The 22,875-nt window shown below is 32.0% G+C and overlaps 1 protein-coding gene across 1 annotated transcript; it reads left to right on the top strand.

Annotated features, from left to right (window-relative positions):
* The first annotated feature begins 12,295 nt into the window (after positions 1–12,295).
* HCA2 (Dof-type zinc finger DNA-binding family protein) lies at positions 12,296–14,365 on the top strand. Its single transcript, XM_011003230.1, has 2 exons — positions 12,296–12,505; positions 13,137–14,365. The coding sequence occupies exons 1-2, from the start codon at positions 12,455–12,457 to the stop codon at positions 14,022–14,024; spliced, it is 939 nt and encodes a 312-aa protein (XP_011001532.1). The 5' UTR covers positions 12,296–12,454; the 3' UTR covers positions 14,025–14,365.
* The last annotated feature ends 8,510 nt before the right edge of the window (positions 14,366–22,875 follow it).

Genomic DNA, 22,875 nt, shown 5'->3' with positions numbered 1-22,875 from the left:
ACAATTTATGTAAAATGAATCAATTTTAAATAAAGTAAATGAATTTATATAAAAAAATAGTTAAAAGTTTAAGTTAACACTAACCTTAAATCTTATCAACTATGCATTGATATAAGATTTTCAATTAAGACATTTGGAAAGCTGACTCCATTGAAACAATGGAATCTTCATTGATGATTTAAACACCGATGTTATTATTGGGATGACCTTAATGCTTGTGAACCCTTTATATAGAAAATGCATCGTTATAACATCTGGATGAAGAAACATTTTATTTTTACACTCTTACATGAACGCCTAATATCACCTCCATTAATATTTATTGGAATAGAGGTTGTGGAATTAATAAAACCCTAAACTCCATTAAAATAATCGATCTTCCACAATTCTTGGGGTGAATCTTGATAAATCCATAGATAATCATCTATGACTTCTATCAAACCTATATATATATATATATATCAAATAATGATGACAACAATATGTATTAACTAATAATGTTAATTAAATAATCAACTTATTTTCATGCTTCTCTTAATTCATTATCAATTATCTACGTATATATAAATTTGTACACATTAATTTATGGAAATTATAACTCGACAATAAAACTGGAAAAATATAATACAGACCCATTAAACAAGCCATTATGTATATCATCACAAATTACCTAAGTCGGTAATTCAACATAAGTTTTAACAATTTACAAATAAATATAATTTTACAAAATCTAAAATAACCCATAACATATACAAAATCATGTATCCATACAACAAGTTTGTTTGAGAAAATACAACAAAACAAGTAAACACCGAAACAAATATATATACTACAAAAATAAGCAATACAAAAATTGACATTTCAAAATTGTGTTCAAATTTAAAAAAAAAATGATAGATTTACTTAAAATAAAAAGTCCACAATAAAAGTGTTGTTGTGACTAGAAAGGTTGATGAATGATAAGTTACGTTGAGATGAGAAGGAATGTTAGGGCGAAGGAGGGTTCATTTCCTAGTTATAGATTGAGGTGGGGAGTAGTTAGTTGCAGAAGGGAGGAAGGAGAAATAAAAAAGGAGATGGTCAATGGTCAGGTCATATATTAACTATTATCGATGAAATTACCGACATAATGTTTCCGTCTATTAATTTATTAGTAATTCTGTCGATGTGAGTGACACGTTAGTATATGGTTTTTATTGTTTGAATTCATTGTAATTTCATTGGTAAAAGCCATAAAAAAATTACACGTTATCATCTTTTTTTGTTTTTTAAATTCTTTTTATTCCCATTCGGATTCCCTCAGTAAATACTGTTAGAATATTTTTGTCAATAAATACCGACAGTTTTGGCGATGAAATCAATTTAGTTGGTAAATATTACTCTAAAATATCGATGGATTTTTTTTCCATCAATGATTTTGTTTATATTCATAGATTTTCTAGTGTGTGTGTGTGTGTATATATATATATATATATATATATATATAATCATGACTGTTATAAAATAAACACTATAAATATGAATGTTATTCCTTTACTGAACCCTAAACCCAATAGTAAGAGAAGGAATAAATAAATGCAAGACAAAACTTAATTTTGTTGGAAGAATAGAAAGCACTCAGCTAGAAACTCAAGATTTATCAACCCTCGAGCCAAAATCAGTTTTTCCCCCCTTCTATTACTCTTCTCTAGGGATTTTACTACAATTATTTCTTTATACCCTTTTCTTTTGTTGTTTATCAATTATTTTGACTTTTTTTTTATTATACACATAATAACACTTATATATGCACGACAACTAAATAATAAAAAAAAAGTGAAAATATCATTTATTTGTTGGTGGATTGATATCATTATTTTTCCTATTTTAAAAAGTTTAAAGCTTAAACCTCTCTTTTTTTAAACAAGAAGAAGAAGAGAGCAGCCAATTCAAGAAAAGGTATAATGTATTTTCTCTTCACTGTGTAAACGTAAACCTACACGAGATGGTCTAGTGAGCTACAATTGATCTCCAATTAATATTAACGTCAATAAATCCAAGAGTTGAAGCCCCAGTATTGTTCATTACTTGAAGATTGACAAGCAGAATGACATGAACAATGAAATCTGTATCTCTCAAAGTGGTCAAAATATAAAAATAATTAGAGTCAAATAATGAACAAGATGGGTGACAAAGAAATGCACGGAGGAGATCAAGCAAAGAGACAATCAGGGGACGGACTGTCGGTTCTATAACAAATGTAGGACCCAAAAGAGGTGAATTTCCATAACAAAACAAGTATCTGTAGAGTCATTCCAGCTGGGCTACAGAGACTGAAACTTATCAGAATAAATCGAATTAGGGAGAATAATAGGCAGGGCATTGAAATATAGGGTGGTGGTGGTGGATGTTCAAGATCCTGTCCACCGTCCCCAAGGATTCGGATGTTGAGATTTCTTGTGACAAGACAGCTAGCCAGCAATATATTCTAAAATCCCCAGCGCCGCAGTCAATGTTCGAGGTGTCGCGCATGCGAGTCACGGCAAAAGACCAAATAGCATTCCCAATCGTGACTAAAAGTCTATTTTAACTTTTATTTTTTTTAAAAAAATTATTTTTAATATTAATTTATCAAAAATATAAAAAAAGATTAATTTAAAGTAAATAAAAAAATAAAAAAATTCATTTTTTTAAAATTTCTGTTTTAAAAACAAACAGATTTTAAGACAACTATGGTATATATGAGACTTGGGATCTTGCTAACTCTTTATGCATATCTCCACCGTATTTAGTTGTGACTAGTGCATGAAGCTTAAAATGGGAACTTTGCTAATTATATAAATATAGACACTCCCACAAATCCTATTAATCGATCATTCATATTAATGATATAAAGTGTATGCTGATAATCAATCCTTTTACGAATCCGATTAACCCGCTATTATAGAATTTGATCAGGTTCAATCAATTTAATTAAAAAAAAAACTTATCTTATTCATCCTATAATTTACCCGTTAATTTTTATATGTACATAATTATTTGAGTCACTTCCATGGAGTTTACCTGTAAGCTTTGTTTGATGCATTTGGACCCAAGAATTTGCAGTTATAATCTATTGTTAGCGTAAAAAATAAATATTGGATAGAATAGATTCTCCTTTTGAATGGTCTTAGAAAAACACTGCAGAACTACTAATTATCATTTGAATCTCCCACAACCTTAATTAATTTAATTTATACGTGGAACATATAAAACATATGTCAATAAGGTGTAAAACAGAGACTAATATATTTATTTTCTCAATAAATCTCAATTTTATATTTTTTTTTAAAGGAAAAAATAAACACACAAACTCTAGTTCTGGACAGAAATTTGAGTTTTTAAATTTCCCAAGCATAAAAATATATTTTCTCAAGAAAATTATCATATGTAGCTAGTTAAAGATGAAACCCAGCACATCACACATTTCAGAATCGAAAGTATTAATTAAGGTGTTCTAGTCGATATCGATAGGTTCACAGCACCAAGAATTTTCTAGCAAGAACATGATATATTTAACATAACTCACCTAACTACGTCGCAGAAATAGAAATCCCTTCGCATTGTAATACAAATGCACGAGTGTCTCCTGCTGGGTACGAAGATTGCAGTAGCTTGCATATTTTGCATGTGGTCTCCACGGCGCACGGAAAGGAAAAAAGAAGCCCAGTGGTAGCAACGAGGTCTCTGTTGGCCCTACAATTTACAATTTTACACGTAATCTTCCACACGCATGATAACATGTGATATATCTTCCTTTTTTTTTTTTTTGGATATAATATATCAGACAAACTAGGGAATAGGGAGTGTTTTCTGTATTATATTCACCAAAATAAACAGAAAAAAATATCTTAGTGTCTTCAAACATCACATTATAGCTTACAATCATCGAAAGCTTCTCATGCAGGGCTATGGAACCAGCTAGAACTATTGGATCAAGAGCACAGCCGTAGCATCATTAGAAACTTTTCTTGGAAAATAATATGAGAATTGTTTTTGAAAACCGACACAATTACAAAAAAAAGTCTTATTCTAGATTTTTTTTTCATAAATTGCGATCCTAGATCATAATTTTAATAAAAATTATGATTTAGAATCACGGTTATGATGTATATTAATAGCCCTTTATTCTTCATGGCTCTCTTCATGCTAAAGCAAAAAAAACCCAAAGAACCATAACAAAATTAGTCTTAAATCACTCAAAACAACTTTTAATCCTTTATTAAAACACTAGTCTCCAGGAATCCTTTTACGTTTTGTTTTCGCAAACCACCAACCAAGCTTCTGTTAACAACATCCTCACCACCAAAATTGATGGAACTAGCACTTAGACATAAAAAAAACAAGGTACAACGGTTGTATTGTCTCTTAGTTTTATAGATTTTATTATTGAATTGATAAGTTTTGAGTTTTGATTTATAAATATTTGTATTGTGTTTGATAATTAGGTATTTTGTTGATGTTGAGATGATTTTGAGTTTTGAATGTTGTAGTTATGTGTTTTTAATACAATTGATGTTATTCATGGAATTAATTAAATATGAATTAAAGAGATTAGAGTTTAAATGAATTATTGGGTTACTTGCCCTATTTAATAATATTTCTTGAATTGAGATAAATTTTTGTTTTGATTGATGCAATTAGAAAGACTTTTAATCAATTGATGTTATTAATAAAATTATGGTTGAAATAATAGCAACTATAGTTTGCCATTGAATTTTAATAAAAATTATCATAATTGAGGATTTTGTTGAATTGAGTTCATTTAGTTTTTAATGAATGCTAATGGATTAAAAATATTTTTCATGAAAAAATTATTTAATAACTTCATTACTTATTTATTAACAGATAGTGTGAGAATAGATATTTAAAAAATAATTCGGCCCATATTTTTTCATTTTATCATGGTGAGTTAGATAGACAATAGTTAAATTAGGTCTGTTAAAATAAATTGCAATGTCGATGTTAAATAAAATGATGAGTTAAACTTTTTGATGTTAGAAAATACTGAAAAGTAATATTGAACAATAATTGCTTGCATTGATGGTGGTAAATATGAGATATAATTGTTTACGTTGATATAGATGAATGATAATGATAATTACTTGTGTTGATAACATTGAAATTTTTTGTACTGGAAAGTAATTGTTTGAGTTGATGTTGGTAAATGATGAAAGACAATTACTTATGTTGATGTAGAATTTTTTATATTTAGAAATTTTAGGGATTTTAATTGAGATCATTCAGTTTTTAATGGATGCAAACGGATTAAAAATATTTTTTTATGAAAATTTATTTAATAAGTTCATTGCAAATTTATTAATAGATAGTGCGAGAGTAGATTTTTTAAAAATAATCAAACCCTTATTTTTTTCATTTTATGATAGTAAATTAGATAGACAATAGTCAAATCAAGTATGTTAAAATAAATTGCAATGTCGATGTTAAATAAAATGATGAGATACACTTTTTAACATTGGAAAATATAGTGAAGTAATATTGAACAATAATTGCTTGCAATGATGGTGGTAGATGATGATAAATATTTGTTTGCGTTGATATTGAAAAAAAAAATTATTGAAAAAAATTATGAAATAATTGTTTGCATTAATATTGATAAATGATGAGAATAATTGCTTATATTAGTAATGTTGGATTTTTTTATATTAAAAAATATTGGGAAATAATTGTTTGCATTGATGTTAGTAAATGATGAGAAATAATTGTTTTGATGATGTAGAAATTTTATGTTGTTGGTAAATGATAATAAATAATTGAATAGGTTGATATTAGTAAATGATGAAAAATAATTGCATTGTTGATATTTTAATAGGTTCTATGAATTTCTTATTCAAAAGATGATATGAAAATTGCTCTTGTTATATGCTTATTGGCCATGAATTCAAAAGATGACGAGGAGGAAAAAGGCCAAAGTAGGGAAGAGGAAGTTGCCTAGTATGGGAGTCTTGATCGTGATAAGGTGGTTTGGCCAGTGGCTCAAAAGGCGTTGGCTGAGGTGACGGTGGCCGAAGCCAGCTATGAGATGAAAAAGATGCAGAAGAGAGAGAAATGCTGGAAGGAAAAGAGGTAGAGAGAGTCACGATTGCTGCTTAGTGGCTGGTTGGCTTCCTATAATAGAGTTGGCGTTCGTGGTGGTGTATAGGTTGGGTTTGTTGGTACTCTCACCAGAGAAAGCAGCTATAACAGAGGTAGAAAGAGCTATAGAAGGCTAACGGGGAAAGAAGGGAAATCAAAACAGGGGGAAAACTTGTTTTTTGTAATTTTTAGACCTGATTTTCTCCTCTCTCAAGCCATGAAATCCACCTTTATTTATAGGCGATGGAAGAGGGCAATCTTGTCTACATAAAGAAAAAATTTCAACCTTTGATTCGGTTGGGAATGATCCCAACCATTGGCTCAAAATTTGCCTTATAAGTTACTCAATCTATAGAAAAAAAAACTGCTCGAGTTGGCCTGTTTAGGTTAGTGCTGGCGCTGTCTTGTTGCCATTCAAAGTGAAATGTTCAGTTGGAGTTGTAAAGTAACTGCAGGGGATCAATGTTGTGTATTTTTGTCAAATTTTATAGACGTTAGATGCATTAAATGCACTTGTAAAGTAAGTAATAGACCAACTTTTCGCAAAAAAATGAAGAAGATAATGAACAGTTCTGAATGACAGGTCGTCTATCCTTTTTTTTTTCCCAAAAAGACATTATATCAAGTTTGAATTAGGTATTTTGCCTCATTTTCAATTTAGTTCTTAATCTTTCAATTTCATTTAATTGAACCCCTAATTGACCCTAAACTTTTGATTTAATGCAATTAAGCCCCTGATGAACTTCAATTGGAACCTTGAAGTTACGTGCCTTTTACAATATAGTCATTGATCTTGCTTTTGTTAATTGAACCCCTAATTGACCATTAAACTTTTAATTTCTTCAATTTGGCCCCTAATTTTTATCAATTAAGCCCCTAAATTATGGTAGTTTTTGCAGATTGGTCATTGGTTGTGAATTTCTTTAATTTAGCCTATAATTGACCCTAAAAATTCAATTTTCTTGCAATTTGACCCCTAATTTCAATCAATTAAGTTGGTAAAAATTAAATTTGGCCTTTTAAAATTTCAATATTCTTAATTAAGCCTAAATTATGCTCTCAAACTTAAGTTTCACCAATTAAGCCCCAAATAAAATTAATTTGACCCATTTAAAGTATAATTAAGTCATTTCACTTAATTAAATCCTTCAATTGGACCCAAATTAATTCTTAAACATAATTAAAATTCAATTTGGCCCATGATTAAATCAAATTGGCTTATTAAAAATTTAATTGTGTCTTTTAACTTAATTTTTATGCAAATTCATCCAATAATCATCTAATTTGACCTTGAATTTGTATTTTTTCTTTATTTTTAGGCTTAATGGGATACAATTAGGATTTGAATTTTCTTTAAAATTATAGCATGATTCCTTGATTTGCTTTCTTCACATTGTCAGCCTTTATTATTATTTTTTTATTTTTAAAGGAAATTAAATTTTAGGAAATAACCTAAAATTGGATTATGATAGCTAGCATCATATTACTTCTTATTTATGTTGATGATATCATTATTACAGGCCTTTTAGATTATCTTGGTAATCACATTATTGATCAACTTTCTAAACCCTTTCATATGAAAGACCTTAGTGATCTTCATTATTTCCTTGGCCTTGAGGTCCATTGTACCTCAACCCAGCTTCATCTTATGGAAACTAAGTATTAACTTTGTATATTTAAATTTGCCAACATGTTTGACTACAAACCACAATCTACTCTTGTCATCTATTGTTATCACTAGTCGAAAACTTTCTAATTTTGATGGCCATATATTACTAGATCCCCATAAATATTGTTGTATAGTGGGAGCTCTACAATATCTCACCTTCATATGACCAGATATCTCTTAGTTAGTTCAATAGGTCTGTTAATTTATGTAAAATCCATGTGATGCTCACCTCTAAGTCTTTAAGCATATTTTGTGTTACCTTAAAGGTACCCTTGGTGCTGACATTTACTTCTATGCTAATCTACATCCTAAATTGACTTGCTTGGTTGATGCCAATTGAACAGGTTACCTTAACACTCGTCGCTCCACTATGGGTCACTATGTTTTTCTTGGCTCTAATATAATTTCTTTAAGTGCCAAGAAACAATTAATAGTAGCACTTTCTAGCACAAAATCTGAGTATAAAGCCCTCACTTATGCTTCTATAGATCTCTTATGGATTTCTTATATCCTTTGTGACATTGGCTATAACACTCATCTACATTGCACACTATACTCTAACAACATGGGTGCAACTCAATTAGCACACAATTCTGTGTTCCATATTTATACCAAACACATTGAATTGTCTTATCATTTTATCCATGAATTGGTCTCCACTAGCTTTTTTGAAGTCTTATTTGTCCGCTCCAACAATTAGCTTGCTAATCTTTTTACCAAAGAATTACCTTCTTCCACATTTCATTCCTTTCGTGACAAGTTGCTGTGGCATCCTCCCCATCACCTTAACAGGGCATTCCACATTTCATTCCTTCATGACAAGTTGTTGTGGCATCCTCCCCATCACCTTGAGAGGGCATCATACGATTGTTTGTATAGCTATAATTTAGACAATTGATTTTATCTCTTAGCTAGAGTTTAGGTTATAAACTAGGCAAGAAGTATGATATTATATACTTGTTACAAATTTAAATACTCTTTTTAAAAACTTGTATATTGACTATAAAAACAACAAAATCTCAACCTTGAAGGTTTGAGCTATTTTTTCTAAATATTCTCTTTATTCTTACAGCAACCAAAAAGGAAAAGAAAAAAAACCCTACATTATCTGTACCATGATTTTTTGAAAATTGTAATTTGATCATCAGCTTGAAGCTAGCTAGTGTGAAAGTAACGTTTGCTATGGAGGAATAGGAGCGGTGGTGATTATTAAACGAAAAATGTTTCCCTTCTAAATATTTTACTTGTTTAAAAAAAGAAACCTCTAAGGCATTGAATAAAACATGCATAAAAGATATGGCAACATGATTTATCTATTTTCTTAGGTTGATTGAGAGGGCTAACCCATCTTGGTCTATAAAAGAGAATAATCTTCTCCTATCCTTATTTTTATAGGATTTAAACTTAAATATTCTAATTGTTTTAATATCATGGAAAAAAAATATTTCAAAATGGATTGCTTTTTCACACCATGAAATCGAGTAGGATTAAGAACACAATTTCTGCCCTATAAATGCCTATAGGGTTAGAATTATGAATCAAACATGGGTAAATATCATTCCACTGCCTTGAATATTAAGGTTTCGTTTTCGTATGGCTGAAGTAAGATATCTTTCAGACATTTGAATGCACAGTCAGACGTCGGTCTCTCACCTTTTCGCTATCAAGGATAAATCAAGAATGGGCGTATAGGTCCCGTAGCATATATTGTTTTATAAGCATATGGGTCGAAAAGTGTTTGGGTTAGTGCTCTGAAGGCTGCTACGACTCCTTGAGGTTTAAAGAAACACAAAGGTTGCGTTCACATTGCAAGAGATTGATAATCCTCTTCATTTAAAACAATTAAATTGTCAAATTTGAACATCTTAAACCGTTTAATCAAAGTCAATAGAATCAGAATAAGATTTCTTTGAGCATTATCTACATAAATAATAGCGGTTCGTGTTTAATATCTTTGAGAGTGTTGTTTTTCCCTCCAAAAAACACTTTTGAATTTTTTTGTTTTAAATCAGAATAAGATCTTTTTGAGCATTATCTACATAAATAGTAGTATTTTGTGTTTATTATCTTAGAGAGTGTTTGTTTTTACATTCAAAAAATATTTTTGAATATTTTTGTTTTAATATCTCTCTCTCTATATATATATATATTGGATTGTTTGGATGTATTTGTATCAAAAATAAAATTTTTATATATTTTTAAATAATTTTTTTATTATTATTTGAGCGTTGTTGACTCTCACATGAAGCAGCCTTGTGCCTATTTTGTGATACAGAACTGGAAAGCATAGACCATCTGCTGTTGCAATGTCCATTCACATGAAAACAATGGTGTCCATATTTGTTCTAGTGGGGAGTTGTGTGGTGTATCCCAAAGACAATAGATAATCATTTTGTATGAATGGTGGACGCGTGCAACTAGAAAGATGGAAAAGTTTTGTCAGGTCTTGTTTTTTTGGAATAGCTTGGGGAATTTGGCTCACACATAATTAAGTTGTTTTAACGCCAAAATAGTGAATTGGAATGCGGTTTTTGGTTTGATTTTTCATTGCCTGCATCGTTGGATAAAGGTTAGTAACTCTGATTTATCATATAAAGGATTTGACCTTATTTGTAGAAAGCATTCATTTTTATGATGAATACAGGTAGAAAGTGTACGAGGAACGAAACTTAGAGATGATTTTAATATAGTGCAATTGAATTTGTTTTTAATTTTTTTAATTTTTTTTAATTTATAGTATTTTTCTCGATTATTATAATCATAATTATTATCTGAATAACTGTTCATTAATAAATTAATTAATTATTATATAAAAAAATATATCTTTTTTAAAAAGCAAATGATACCATGATCCTAAACACTAGTGCATCACCCTTTAGATTTGACAATAATAGACTAACCCTTGTGTGAAGGAAATGATTAGTAAATCGAAAGCTATGCTGGGTTTCCCAGAGCTATGGCCATGATGATAAACTGCTGCTGCTTCCATCTTGAAGAGCGATCAAAATGGGTATAACCTATCATTGATTTGTACCCAAAAAGAAACAAATAATGATTAGCAGTACTAATTACTGCATTGAAATTAATAGTTAGCTAGATCAGATTATAGCTCTCCATTCTCCTTCGTCTTTGTTCCTTACATGAAGTACCTGTCAGTTTACCCCATGAAACATGGGGCGCATACACTTTAATTTATTCACCTGATTGTTTGTTCCTTGGGCCCTCTCAGGCGCTGGATCTAAGCTTAGTGTGTTGCTCACGCTATCTACTTGCCTTGGCAAAGCAAGTTTCACCATGATCGATGATTCTATCCCTTACCTCAAGCGATCTAGTACTTTCGAATCTATATATCTAGTTAACGATTTGTCATTTGAATTATGAGCAGCTCTATGCACACAAGTAGAGTTTTGGTGGAAAAGAGAAAATTAGTTAAGATTTGAATCTCCTTCTTACAGTATATTATGTGATTAATTAATTAGAGTAAGATGACCTTCTTAACCTACCAATATTGAAATATACAACAAGCTCACAATCTCAAATACATGTCGTGGTGGAATTCTTAGATAAACCCAGGCATTTCAAACAATATTGCTAGCTTTTGGAATACCTTAACAATTTATACGTTTCCGCTTATGAAACAAAGATGTCAGGCCATGCATGTAGAGTGCCCAAGGCTGTGTCACTTGGCATTTGCTACAACAGATGAACAGAGCGGCCATGGGGTAAGGGAAGAGGGGGAAGGCACGTGAGGTGCGCATGGTAAGGAGAATCGATCCTTTGCTTGTGGGAGGAGGCGAGTGGGTCCACTCAATTGGCCCCACAAGTTAGAGTGCTCTTTCGGTATGCCCTACCCTTGTTTCTTTATCGAAAACCCCAAAATCCATATTCTCTCTCTGTCTTCAACTTAGCTTCTGTCATGTCACATAATTTGGACCTTGTGACGACCAAGCCGCTATTTCTGACGTTACCATCACCCCACTTACAATCCAACGTTCTCATCGTCACAGCTTAAAAGAACCAATGACATCACAGCCGTTCGTTATGTTAAGGAGAAGTAGGTTTTGGTCTATGATGAGTGGGTCCCTCTATCATGCATTGGACAGACAATGTAGGGACCTTCGAATGTTTTAAGCCCACCGACTGTGGATATGGACCGTAGCTACACTTATGAGTGTAGAGCAGTAGGAGCTGATCACCCTTGTCTCTCTCCCTCCCCTTCTCTCTTTTTACGGTACTAGTGAAGTACCTTTTCCTTGCCTTCTTATTCACTGCCCTCCACCCCCATTCTTCCAATATCCATCCAACCTGACAATCCAATTCTCACTCCCATCTACTCCTCTCTCTCTCTCTCTCTCTCTCTCTCCCTCTCTCTCTCTCTCCCTCTCTCTCTCTCTCCCTCTCTCTCTCTCTCCCTCTCTCTCTCTCTCCCTCTCTCTCTCTCTCCCTCTCTCTCTCTCTCTCCCTCTCTCTCTCTCTCCCTCCCCCCCCTTCCCCCCCCCCCCCCTCCCCCCCATCCCTCTCTCACTATCTAGCTCTTAGAAGCGCTAATATGCATCAAGGTTAGACAAATGAAAGTAATGATAAAGTGTGGCTGAATTAGGGAAGGGAAGTTGGTGACCGCTATATACACACCCAAAACCGTGTGTTTGTGCCTTTTGGTTCTGCGTTTTAATGGGTCTTACTTCACTGCAAGTTTGCATGGATTCAAATGATTGGCTGCAGGTATGATATGTTCTCCTTTTGGAAATTTGAAACTCTGCATCTAGCTCGTACACTCCCATCACAAGGCATTTTCACTTCCACCTCACAGTGTGAAAAATTATTCTGCATTATTCTAAATAAGATGAGTAGAATAAATGGACAATTCACCGTAGAAAAGCCTGTCATTTTCTTATGGTTTAAACTAGCTAGTGAGATACATTAATCCTGTCAATGTATATATATAGTAAATGGGGATGGGATTTTACTCTTCTTTTCATATATATACATTACTACTTAAAAGAATATTCATAATGTTCATTGTAGAGCTATATTAAAACTCATTAATGCAGAAAAAAAATGTATTTCAGGCTCCAAAATATTGATCATAATCTGTTTTTACTAGATTTAGAAGTACATGTTTAGAGAGAAGTTCTTGGCTTCACTGTATTTTTTGCAATTTTTTAGCGTTCATGACATGACATTCTAATTTATATGTTCTAAAACGGCAAAAGAATGTCTAGTCCTTATGGGCACATTATTGATACCTCGAAGCATGAAAAGACAAGATAATTTCTTCCCTCTTGTCCGTTGCGCTATTGTAAATTACCTGACACATTTCCCCATTAAATTTCTTGCTTTCCATTGTGTTTAGGGCACGATTAACGATGATTCTGGAATGGATTCTTCTTCACCATCTGGGGATATGCTCACTTGTTCAAGGCCCTTGATAGAGAGAAGGCTTAGGCCCCCACATGACCAAGCTCTCAAATGCCCTAGGTGTGACTCAACACACACCAAATTTTGTTACTACAACAACTACAGCCTCTCCCAGCCAAGGTACTTTTGCAAGACTTGCAGGAGGTACTGGACCAAAGGAGGCACCCTGAGGAACATCCCTGTGGGTGGTGGATGTAGAAAGAACAAGAAAGTGTCTAAGAAATCAAACGATCAATCAGTTAACCAAATTAACCCTGGATCATCATCCTCTCACAATCCTACTGATCTTCAACTTTCATTTCCTGAGGTGCAATTTTCACACCTAAATAACATACTTGGTTCACAAGGAACAATTGCAACCTCTAACTTCATGGATAGCAAGTATAATATCGGTATGCTAGAAAACCCAAGGCCTATAGATTTTATGGATAGTAAGTTAGAAGCTTTAGTGGGAAGCTCTAGGAATTATGATTTCATGGGGAATGGTGACTTGGGTATGGTTAGTGGGCTCGGAGATACGAGTCATCATCATGGGTTAGCACCAAATTTTAGTGGTCTTTGCTCTCCATTTGGGATGTCCCTTGATGGAAACAGTGGCACTTTCATGGAAACTTGCCAAAGGTTAATGCTTCCTTATGGCCAAGGAAATAGTGATCAAAATGCAATTGATGTGAAGCCAAACACCAAGCTCTTGTCCCTTGACTGGCAAGACCAGGGTTACTCTGATGGTGGGAAGGACACATTTGGATACCTAAACAATTTAGGATCATGGACAGGCATGATGAATGGTTATGGATCATCCCCGACCAATACTTTAGTGTAATCCAATCCAAAGATCCTATAGCGTGATCACTGGTTGTGGACTCATCTGCATTCTAGGTCATCCAGTAATTACTTAGTAATTGCCTTTGATGGAAAGGTTTTTTGCATGTTTTTTCTATGAAGGCGTGGTCTCCAAATCTCATTGACTCTACGAACAGCAAGAGTGTGAATGTGAACAACGAGAGTCCAAGAATGACTGCTTAGTATCTTACTATTTGTTTTCATGTTCTTATCTTGTTCCTATCTTTTATTAATTTGGTGTATGATCAGATTCAAACATGCAGGATTTTGTTTTGTTGTTTAATCGAGAAAGATATAGCAGTGCTTTTTTAGCTTAAAAAATATCTTAGTGCACTCTTAACTTTTACTTTTATGATATTCCTGTTGCTTCTGGAGACTGATTAAGTTGTTATTGACATGAAGATTTTTTTTTTTGGGATAATATGAGATGTCCGAGTTAATTTATATATATTACAATTAATTTTTAAATTTATTGAATACTCTACAAACTTAGTAGACAAGTAAAACATTGTGGGGGTAATAGACATTAACAGATAAGATCGAACCCAAATACAAAAAAAGAGAATAAGTTCCTTCCCTTGCTAGGCCACAACCTCAAGTGCGACATGAAGATTTTTAACTACCTAGGTGGCTAGGGAAATTTGAAACATGGAAATGGAAATTGGAGTTTTCAAGTTCTTTTTAGTATAGGGTTTTTTCTAAAAATAATTTAGCACATTACAAAAATAAAAAAAATAACACAATGCATAGATTTCTTGAGTTGCGTGTCTCTCAAATTATAAAATGACCCATCACAAATTACAATAAAAAGGAAAAGAGAGAGAAAAAAAGAGAGAAGAAATAAGAGAAAAAAATAAAAAGATTTTGAAGTCATACTGAAACTCTAATTACGATACCATTAGCACCGTAAAAAGGATTTCAATGAGATCTCATCGACATCAAGATAGGTTACCAAAGGTGATAGGTGGCTCACTTGCATTTGAATCACTCCTTTGACTCACTCTGATCACCATTAATGACCTTTATTGATGTTATAGTATTTTTCTCATCGAGATATTTTTTATGATACTGATGGTATCATCATTAGATTTTTTATTTACTCCTATGATGTTTTTCTTTATTTTTCTCTCTTCTCTCTCATTATTGTGATTTGTGAATAGAGGATAAGTCATAGAAGAAAGAAAGGAAAAAAAAAATCTTAAAAGCACACCAAAATTTAAATAACACCATCGATACTATCAAAAAGATCCCAATGAAATAAACTAACAACACTAAGAAAGGTCATCAACAGTGTTGTAACCCATTTTTGGGTCCCCGCGTAAAATATATGTATATATAGAAAAAAAGAGAGAAAACACCGGCCATCGTGTCTCCGCCGCCAGCAGCACGACCTCGACGCCAATCCCAGGTAACCTCCGGCTACCCCATCTCTTTCTCCTTTGCTCAGCCACCGTTTGCGTTTGCATGCAGAATGTGAAGTAATTCATGTTCTACAGCAAATGAGGGGGGGTGGTTACTGTATATTGGTTACTATTTGCACAGCCCATTTGGTTTTGGGCCGAGTCTAGCCCATTTAAAAAATATTGCATTCTGGTTTAGTGATAGGGTTTATTTGGTTTTGGGCCGGGTCTGACCCATTTCAAAAAAAAATTAAAAATCTTTTACCAGATAAAGGCGTGGTAATCTACTATTATAAAACTGAGATACTGATGACTAGTTGGTCCCTACCCTCCCCACTTTTTCCTTGTAACAGTTGTTCAAACAGATTAGTCATCCGTGACACTTCATATAATTAGACAATCCCAGATGTTTTGGGTCATGAAAGAAAGGATTTTTACAGTCTCAAAAGGAGTTTGAGGGTTTCAAAGACTTAGGATCAATTATTCATCATAAATATGTTGTGGTGTAATGAACCAAAACCATGTTGTGCCCCAAAATGATTTGAATTGATGACTTAGTCAATAAGGGAAATGCCTTTTAGAGTAACAATGTATTCAGGCTATTGTTATTTTGTAAACTTTTTACCACCTCCGGTTAGTTATAAAAAGGTCATCTTTCATTCCAAATTGAGTTTTAGGTAGTTAAATTTGATAAAGAACTTGGCAAACACTCTTTACAGCAATCAGTTTGGCTCAAAAATCTTGCTTAAAGGATTACGAAAGTCATGAATTAGTTCATTAAAATATACGCATCACATATACATCTTATTTTGCATCATATGTTTGTTTATAATATGTCATTTGCATAATCCCAGTGAAACATAGGTCCCCCACCCAAGTTCCATTACACCAGAAACAAAACAATAATGGAACACGAAGAAAGGGGTCTTTTAGAATCCTGCTACTAGAGCGAGCTAGAATCAGTGAAAAATGAAGTGTCACGGATGACTAATCTGCTTGAACAACTGTTAAAAGCAAAAAGTGGGGAGGGAACATCTGCTCAGCTAGCTACAAGTTTATCTGTATCTCACATTCCCACGGCATCTCCGATTCCAGGGGTAGAGTTAGTAGCGGAACAACATTCTGCGCCAACCATCCTTATCCAGTTTGCTCACATGCCACCTACCGGGGATTTAACACCGGATAGGCCTTCTGAAAAGAGGTCTGGCAGTTTCATCAGCCAAGATAAGATATTTGCATTAGAAGAACGATTGAGAGTTGTAGAAGAAAATGATTGGTTCGACCCAATACGAGCAACTGAGGTGTGTTTGGTACCAAACATCATGGTACCAAAAGATTTCAGGGTCCCAGAATTCACCAAATATACAAGCTTGGCGTGCCCAAACACGCACCTTCGATCTTACTGCAATAAGATGGCCGTATGCACAAAAACATTTTTTTTGTTTATTTTAAACTTTCCTTTTTTAAGTTTTTACAAAAACCGGGTATTTTTAATACTAGATTTGTATTTTTTTATGACATAAAATACAGACTGATACTAAGCAAAAAGGCATAAATAAAAAAGAGGAGAAATTAAAAATATTAAAAAAAATAAATTTTTAATTTTTTTTTTGAAATGGGTCGGACCCGGCCCAAAACCAAATGAAGTGATAGTTGAACCAGAATGCAATATTTTTGAAATGGGTCATACTAGAATGGGATTCCATGTTCCAAAAAGCATTTAGCTGCCATCCTTACTGCTTCTGAAATCCTCGGTTTTTTTAACACTATGCTTTTAGGTACCCACTCATTGTTTATGATCTCAAAGGCATAGAGATTCTCACCTGCGTAATCTTCTACCTCAAAGAAAGGTATAGCGAGATTCTTAATCATGGAGACCGTTTCCTCCGCTTTAATGGTTACTAACATCCCATTCATGATATATTTCAAACATTGGTGTAATGATGAAGTTAACGCCCCAGCTGCATGGATCCAAGGCCTTCCTAGCAACATGCTATAGGACGCCGCACACATGCGATAAAAAAGATCCCAATGAAATAAACTAACAACACCAAGAAAGGTCATCACCAGTAAATAGGATGTGGTCATATAGTCATCCAAACGCAAGTGAGTCACCCACCACTTTTTGATGACTTGTATGGTCAACTTCTGTTACCCTTAATTATTGTCCTTGGTGGTACTGAATTTGCTTTATTAAGATCTTTTTTACGATACTAATAATGTTCTTTTTGGAGTTTCGATGTGCTTTTGAAGTCTCTTTATTTATTTCTTTTTTTCCTATATCCTTTATCTTCTCTTTTTATTATAATCTATGATATACCATTTTATAATTTAAGAGAGTTGTTAATAACACATGCGACTTATGAGTTGGAAATATCATTTCCAATTCTCTAAATTATGTTATTTCCTTGTATATTTCATGGACAATGATATATATATATATATATATATATATAAAAAGTTTTATATATTTAAATTTTTATTATGCTAATGTCTAAAAACACTTAATTATATGGCCTCGTTTGTTTTGGTGGCTCATAACAAAAAACAATTTACTCATTTCTAGTGTTATGATTTTTTAATTAAATTCCAATACTTAATAAAATAAATAAAAAATATTTAATTTATGAATAAGAAAATTATTACAGCTAATGAAATATTAAAACAAGAAGCAAGTCATCCAAATAAAAGTAAAAATTAGATGCATATGTACATATCAGTAATGCAAATGAATTTGAAGCCATATTTAAGACATCATTCCTTATTTTCTTGGTTGAAAAGGCTTTAACTAGTACATGGTTAACTAGAATATAGAGTTCTGTACTACAACTTGAAATAGATATGCATCACATTAGAGAGACAAAAAAAAAAGATATGATATATAGATAAATATGCAGAGGGGAGAAGAAAAATAAGTAAGTAATAGGAAGAGATGAGATATGTGAGAGAAATAGGTTTCAATAACATATGCATATATTTAGGGTGAAATCTAATTTTCTTAATGTATAAAATTATTATTGAATATGCAATCTTTTTATATTTACTTAGATTGTGCTAAATTACATTACATTGCAAAAAATACGAGGAGACATTTGTTCAGATTTAAATTATATATATTTATTGTTATCATAAAAAAATAAAAACATTATTGACTTTTAGTTCATATATTTATGTTTTTATATATTTTTATGATAATAATAATATAAAAATTAGAATAATACTATGCTTGGCTGAGAATAAGTCTAAAAAAAAAAGTTTTATACAAAGATCATATCAACAAGCATGAAGGACTTCATAAACAAATCAATCAAAGAGTCCAATAACAAGCAAGTGAAGACTTAGTTTAAATATTCTTTTTACTGCTATTTTGTTACCCATTTTGGGACCCTAAAAAAATTAAATTAAAAAAAATATGCAAAAAATCAAAAAATATTTACAAAAAATGAAAAAATATTTAAAGAAAATAATATATATATCAATCATAAGAGTTCATCATAATGTATAGGAAATCATCAAAGACTAGTTAAGGAAATCAAATATACAAGATTGAAAAATTTAACAATGTATTTTTTACTAATGAATGCCTTATTGGCTAAAAAAATTCAATTGAGTTGAAAAATTCAAAATTAGATGTTTATGGACTCAATTAAAAAATTTCAAGGTTTATTTGAATTTTATTGATAGCTTAATTATAAGAAAATTAATTTTTTAAGTCAACTTAGGTTTTAATTAGAAGAAATTAAAGTCTGGGGTCAAATTGCAATTGTTAGGAGTTAATTTAGTCAAATTAAAGGCTTAATTGCATAAAAATTAAAGTTTGATGAGCAATTAGGGACTTGATTGAGGAAATCCAAAACTAAAGGCCAAACTAAAAAAAAACACATAAATATAGGGACTGTATCAAGGAAATAAAGGGTCAAATTAAAGAAAAATAAAAGTTAAATGCTCAATTAAGGATGGATTTGTGTAAATTCAAAATCAAAGACTAAGATGAAAAGGTGTTGAAATCAAGGTAGTTTTTGGAAAACTTGTCAAAGGTGAAATTGAATTGATTTCTAGAATAAAAAATCTTAATCAATTACCTGTTTAAATATATAAAAAATGAAGGATCGATTTTGAGAAAGGAGTTTCTAAATCTATTTATTTTTTTAGATGCCAAAACAGTACGTTTTGTAGGAAAAGATGTTGTTTTGATAATTAATTAAATAAAAAAGAAACGATGATATTTTTATATTATTCTACATCATTTTCTTCCTCTACACCAAGTTTATAGATAAAAGAGATGAGTTTTCCCATCATTTTCATTTATTTTTGGTCTCTTTCTCTCCTCCACTTCCCTTACAACACAACACAGCACAAAACACACCCGCTTGTGGCTTGCCATTGTATCCCAAATAGGCAGAAAAAATAGGTCATTTAGTAGCTCTAAAACCCACTGCAAAGTGACACTATATAACATTGTCAAGCCACCTTTTTTTTTTCGGGGTGTTTTTAAACAATAGTAGTGTTGTCCAACATCCTCCTCACTTCTATAAATACTATTCTCGTAACAAATAAAAAGTGAAGGGATAAAAAAAACAAAAAGAGAAAGAGACCCTTTTCTTATATCTATTTTCCAGGAGGATTTTCTACTCTACCCAAAGAAAACAAAACACCTTCATAGCAACTATAAAACAAACCTCCCTCCCTCATCTTAGCCAAGATTTCTTTTTTGTTTTGGCAACACCAGAGACCACTCAGTAGTAGCAGTAGCAACCTTTTTTTCCCCAACAATAATGCCAATCTCCTCACAAGAAAAGCCCTAGCAGCGTGATTGACCCTTCAACTCCCATTGTCCAACAACAACCTTCCATTTCCAACACCATCAATAAGCACCTCCCCAAGCCATAACTTAGTCACTAGGTTAGGCTAGTGACTAAGTCATGTGGGCTGGATATATTGCTGGGCTAAGTTCATCCCTATCCTAAAAAACATTGTTGGGTCGAGCTTAGACCCTGGGCCTAATCAACCTAGGCTCTAAGCTAAAGGTTTTTGGAAAACAATCTTATGTCTTTCCTTTTTAAACTTGTCTTTACCTTAAAATCTGGCCAAATAGGCCCTTAGAATTTTTTTAAAAAAAATCCAAAAAGCTTTAGAGATCATTTTGAATTTATTTTTAGAACCTTCACATGCGTCTTTAAAATTTTCACTTAATATCGAGGCTATAAACTTATATTATAAGATACTAATCCGATATCAAAAATACTTGTTTTTTGTCAAAAGTTTCAAAAAGTATAATACAAAGATAATAAAAATTCCTCATGTGAATATCAAAAATACTTGTTTTTTGTCAAAAGCTTCAAAAAATATAATACAAAAATAATAAAAATTGCTCATGTGTTGAGAGAGATGTGTGTGTGTGTGTGTGTGTGTTGAATAGGTGTGTGTGTGTGGGTGTGGGTGTGGGTGTGGGTGTGGGTGTGGGTGTGGGTGTGGGTGTGGGTGTGGGTGTGGGTGTGGGTGTGGGTGTGGGTGTGGGTGTGGGTGTGGGTGTGGGTGTGGGTGTGTGTGTTGTATGGGTGTGCATATGGCCAAACCTTTTAAAATAGATTGTATCTACATATTTTATTATACTAAAAATTTTTTTTTTTATTTTTTATTTTTTATTTAATAACTAGTTTATTAAAGTCATAATAACTTGACTTACATGTAAAAAAAAATTATTTTGTTGCTTTTAATATGTGGAATTACGAATTTCTATGTAAGATGTATTCTCAGTATTAAATAAAAAAAGATAGTTTTTTTTATATATTGACATTAGAACTGTTAGGTTTTTAACTTGATAAAATAAGGATTTTCTTATTGAGGAGGATTTTTCTTCAACCTTAAACAACAAAGGATTAGAAAACACAATAATATCTTTATTTATATCAAATAAATAAACAATGCAGCTTACCTCAGGTAAGACATATTAGGGGTGCTAATATGTTTTCTTTACACAATCAATCCTCTTACCTAAACTCTTAGACCACTTAAGGTTTCTAGTAACCAAAATACTAGGTAATAATTCTCATTCTATTTTTTTACTAATAAAAGACAATAATTCCTTGTCTTTTCCTCCCACGCCATTCCCAAATATCTTAATTCAAGAGGACGATTACCATGACACCGCACACATGGAACATGCTATATTGAAAACTTTTATATCTTATCTTGATAGCATAAGTAAAATAAACTCATACACTTTACTATGCATGCATTTAAAAGGATTGATAAATAAATTGATAGAGACAATTCTAATAATTCACCTAGGCTAATATGTCAAAACCAGGATTATGCATTAACTGTTAGACTGATTAGTCTAGCCAAATAAATTGGTCGATTGAATTATCATCAGTGATGAACACCTAGAAATTCTGCATGAATCAGTCGACTGTTTGAGTCATTAGTGGGACTATAACGACTATAAATAACCATTTTTTTTGCTAAGAACATATATATATATATATATATATATATATAATTGCAAAATTAAAGGGGGATTTTGAACATATATCATATACACATTATTCAAAGTGTAAAATCATCAATCCTTGAATATACTCAAATTTGTGCAATCAAACCTCTATAATCTACCACAAGAGTATACATACTCATTTTCACTACACTTAAACATTTTTCAATTTTATAAGTGCTATCTTATGAGATTTTGAGATACTAGAATTTTAATTGTAATATCCACTCTATGAAGAGAGTAAATTATGATAATAAAAATCACACTTGTAAATTTTTTAGAGTTAGGGAAAAACTCTTGTTTTTGGTAAGGTATTTTTCACTAAGATAAAAATCTTGAAGTTGATATATCTTTAAGTGGGATAAAAATCTTGAAGAAAGAATATCTTCAAGTAGTGTAAAAATATTAGTGTAGATTCATTAAGTGGTTATTGTACTCCAAATGTTGGATAAGTTAAGAATACAACATTAAAGTCCAGTTTGAATCAATAGTTGGAATCCTTATCTCTCAAAGAAAGGGTCATAATTTGACACCATTAAAGGCAAAACATTCCTTTTCCACCCTCTATAAATAGAGGTGGGTTTCATGGTCTAAGGATGAAGAAAATAGAGTTCAAAGTTGGTCAAAAAATCAACCTTCCTAGTTTTTCCAAGTGATATTGATTAGTACTTAAAAGTGTATTTTTATCAAGGTTTTATATCATCATTTTGCACTTGAAGTATCAATAACTCCTTAACTAAAACATGTTTTATAATAATATATCTAATAACATAAGATACCTTTAATTTATGGTAAATGTTCATTTTAAATGCAGACCTATCACATAAATGAAAGGATTGATTGATGACTTTAAGAACTTAAATTGCAAAGGCAAAGAGATGGCCAAACTTAGAAAAAAGATGTCGGTGCAATCCAAACCAGAAGACTATTCGGTAATT

This window comes from Populus euphratica, unplaced genomic scaffold (assembly GCF_000495115.2).
Source record: "Populus euphratica unplaced genomic scaffold, PopEup_1.0 scaffold198.1, whole genome shotgun sequence".
Taxonomy (NCBI): Eukaryota; Viridiplantae; Streptophyta; class Magnoliopsida; order Malpighiales; family Salicaceae; genus Populus; species Populus euphratica.
This window is presented reverse-complemented; position numbering and strand designations above follow the sequence as displayed.

Coding starts and splice junctions, on each gene's coding strand:
- HCA2 (XM_011003230.1), top strand. CDS start 12,455: ATGGGTCTTACTTCACTGCAAGTTTGCATGGATTCAAATGATTGGCTG. Junction 12,506..13,136: donor ATTCAAATGATTGGCTGCAG/GTATGATATGTT, acceptor CATTGTGTTTAG/GGCACGATTAACGATGATTC.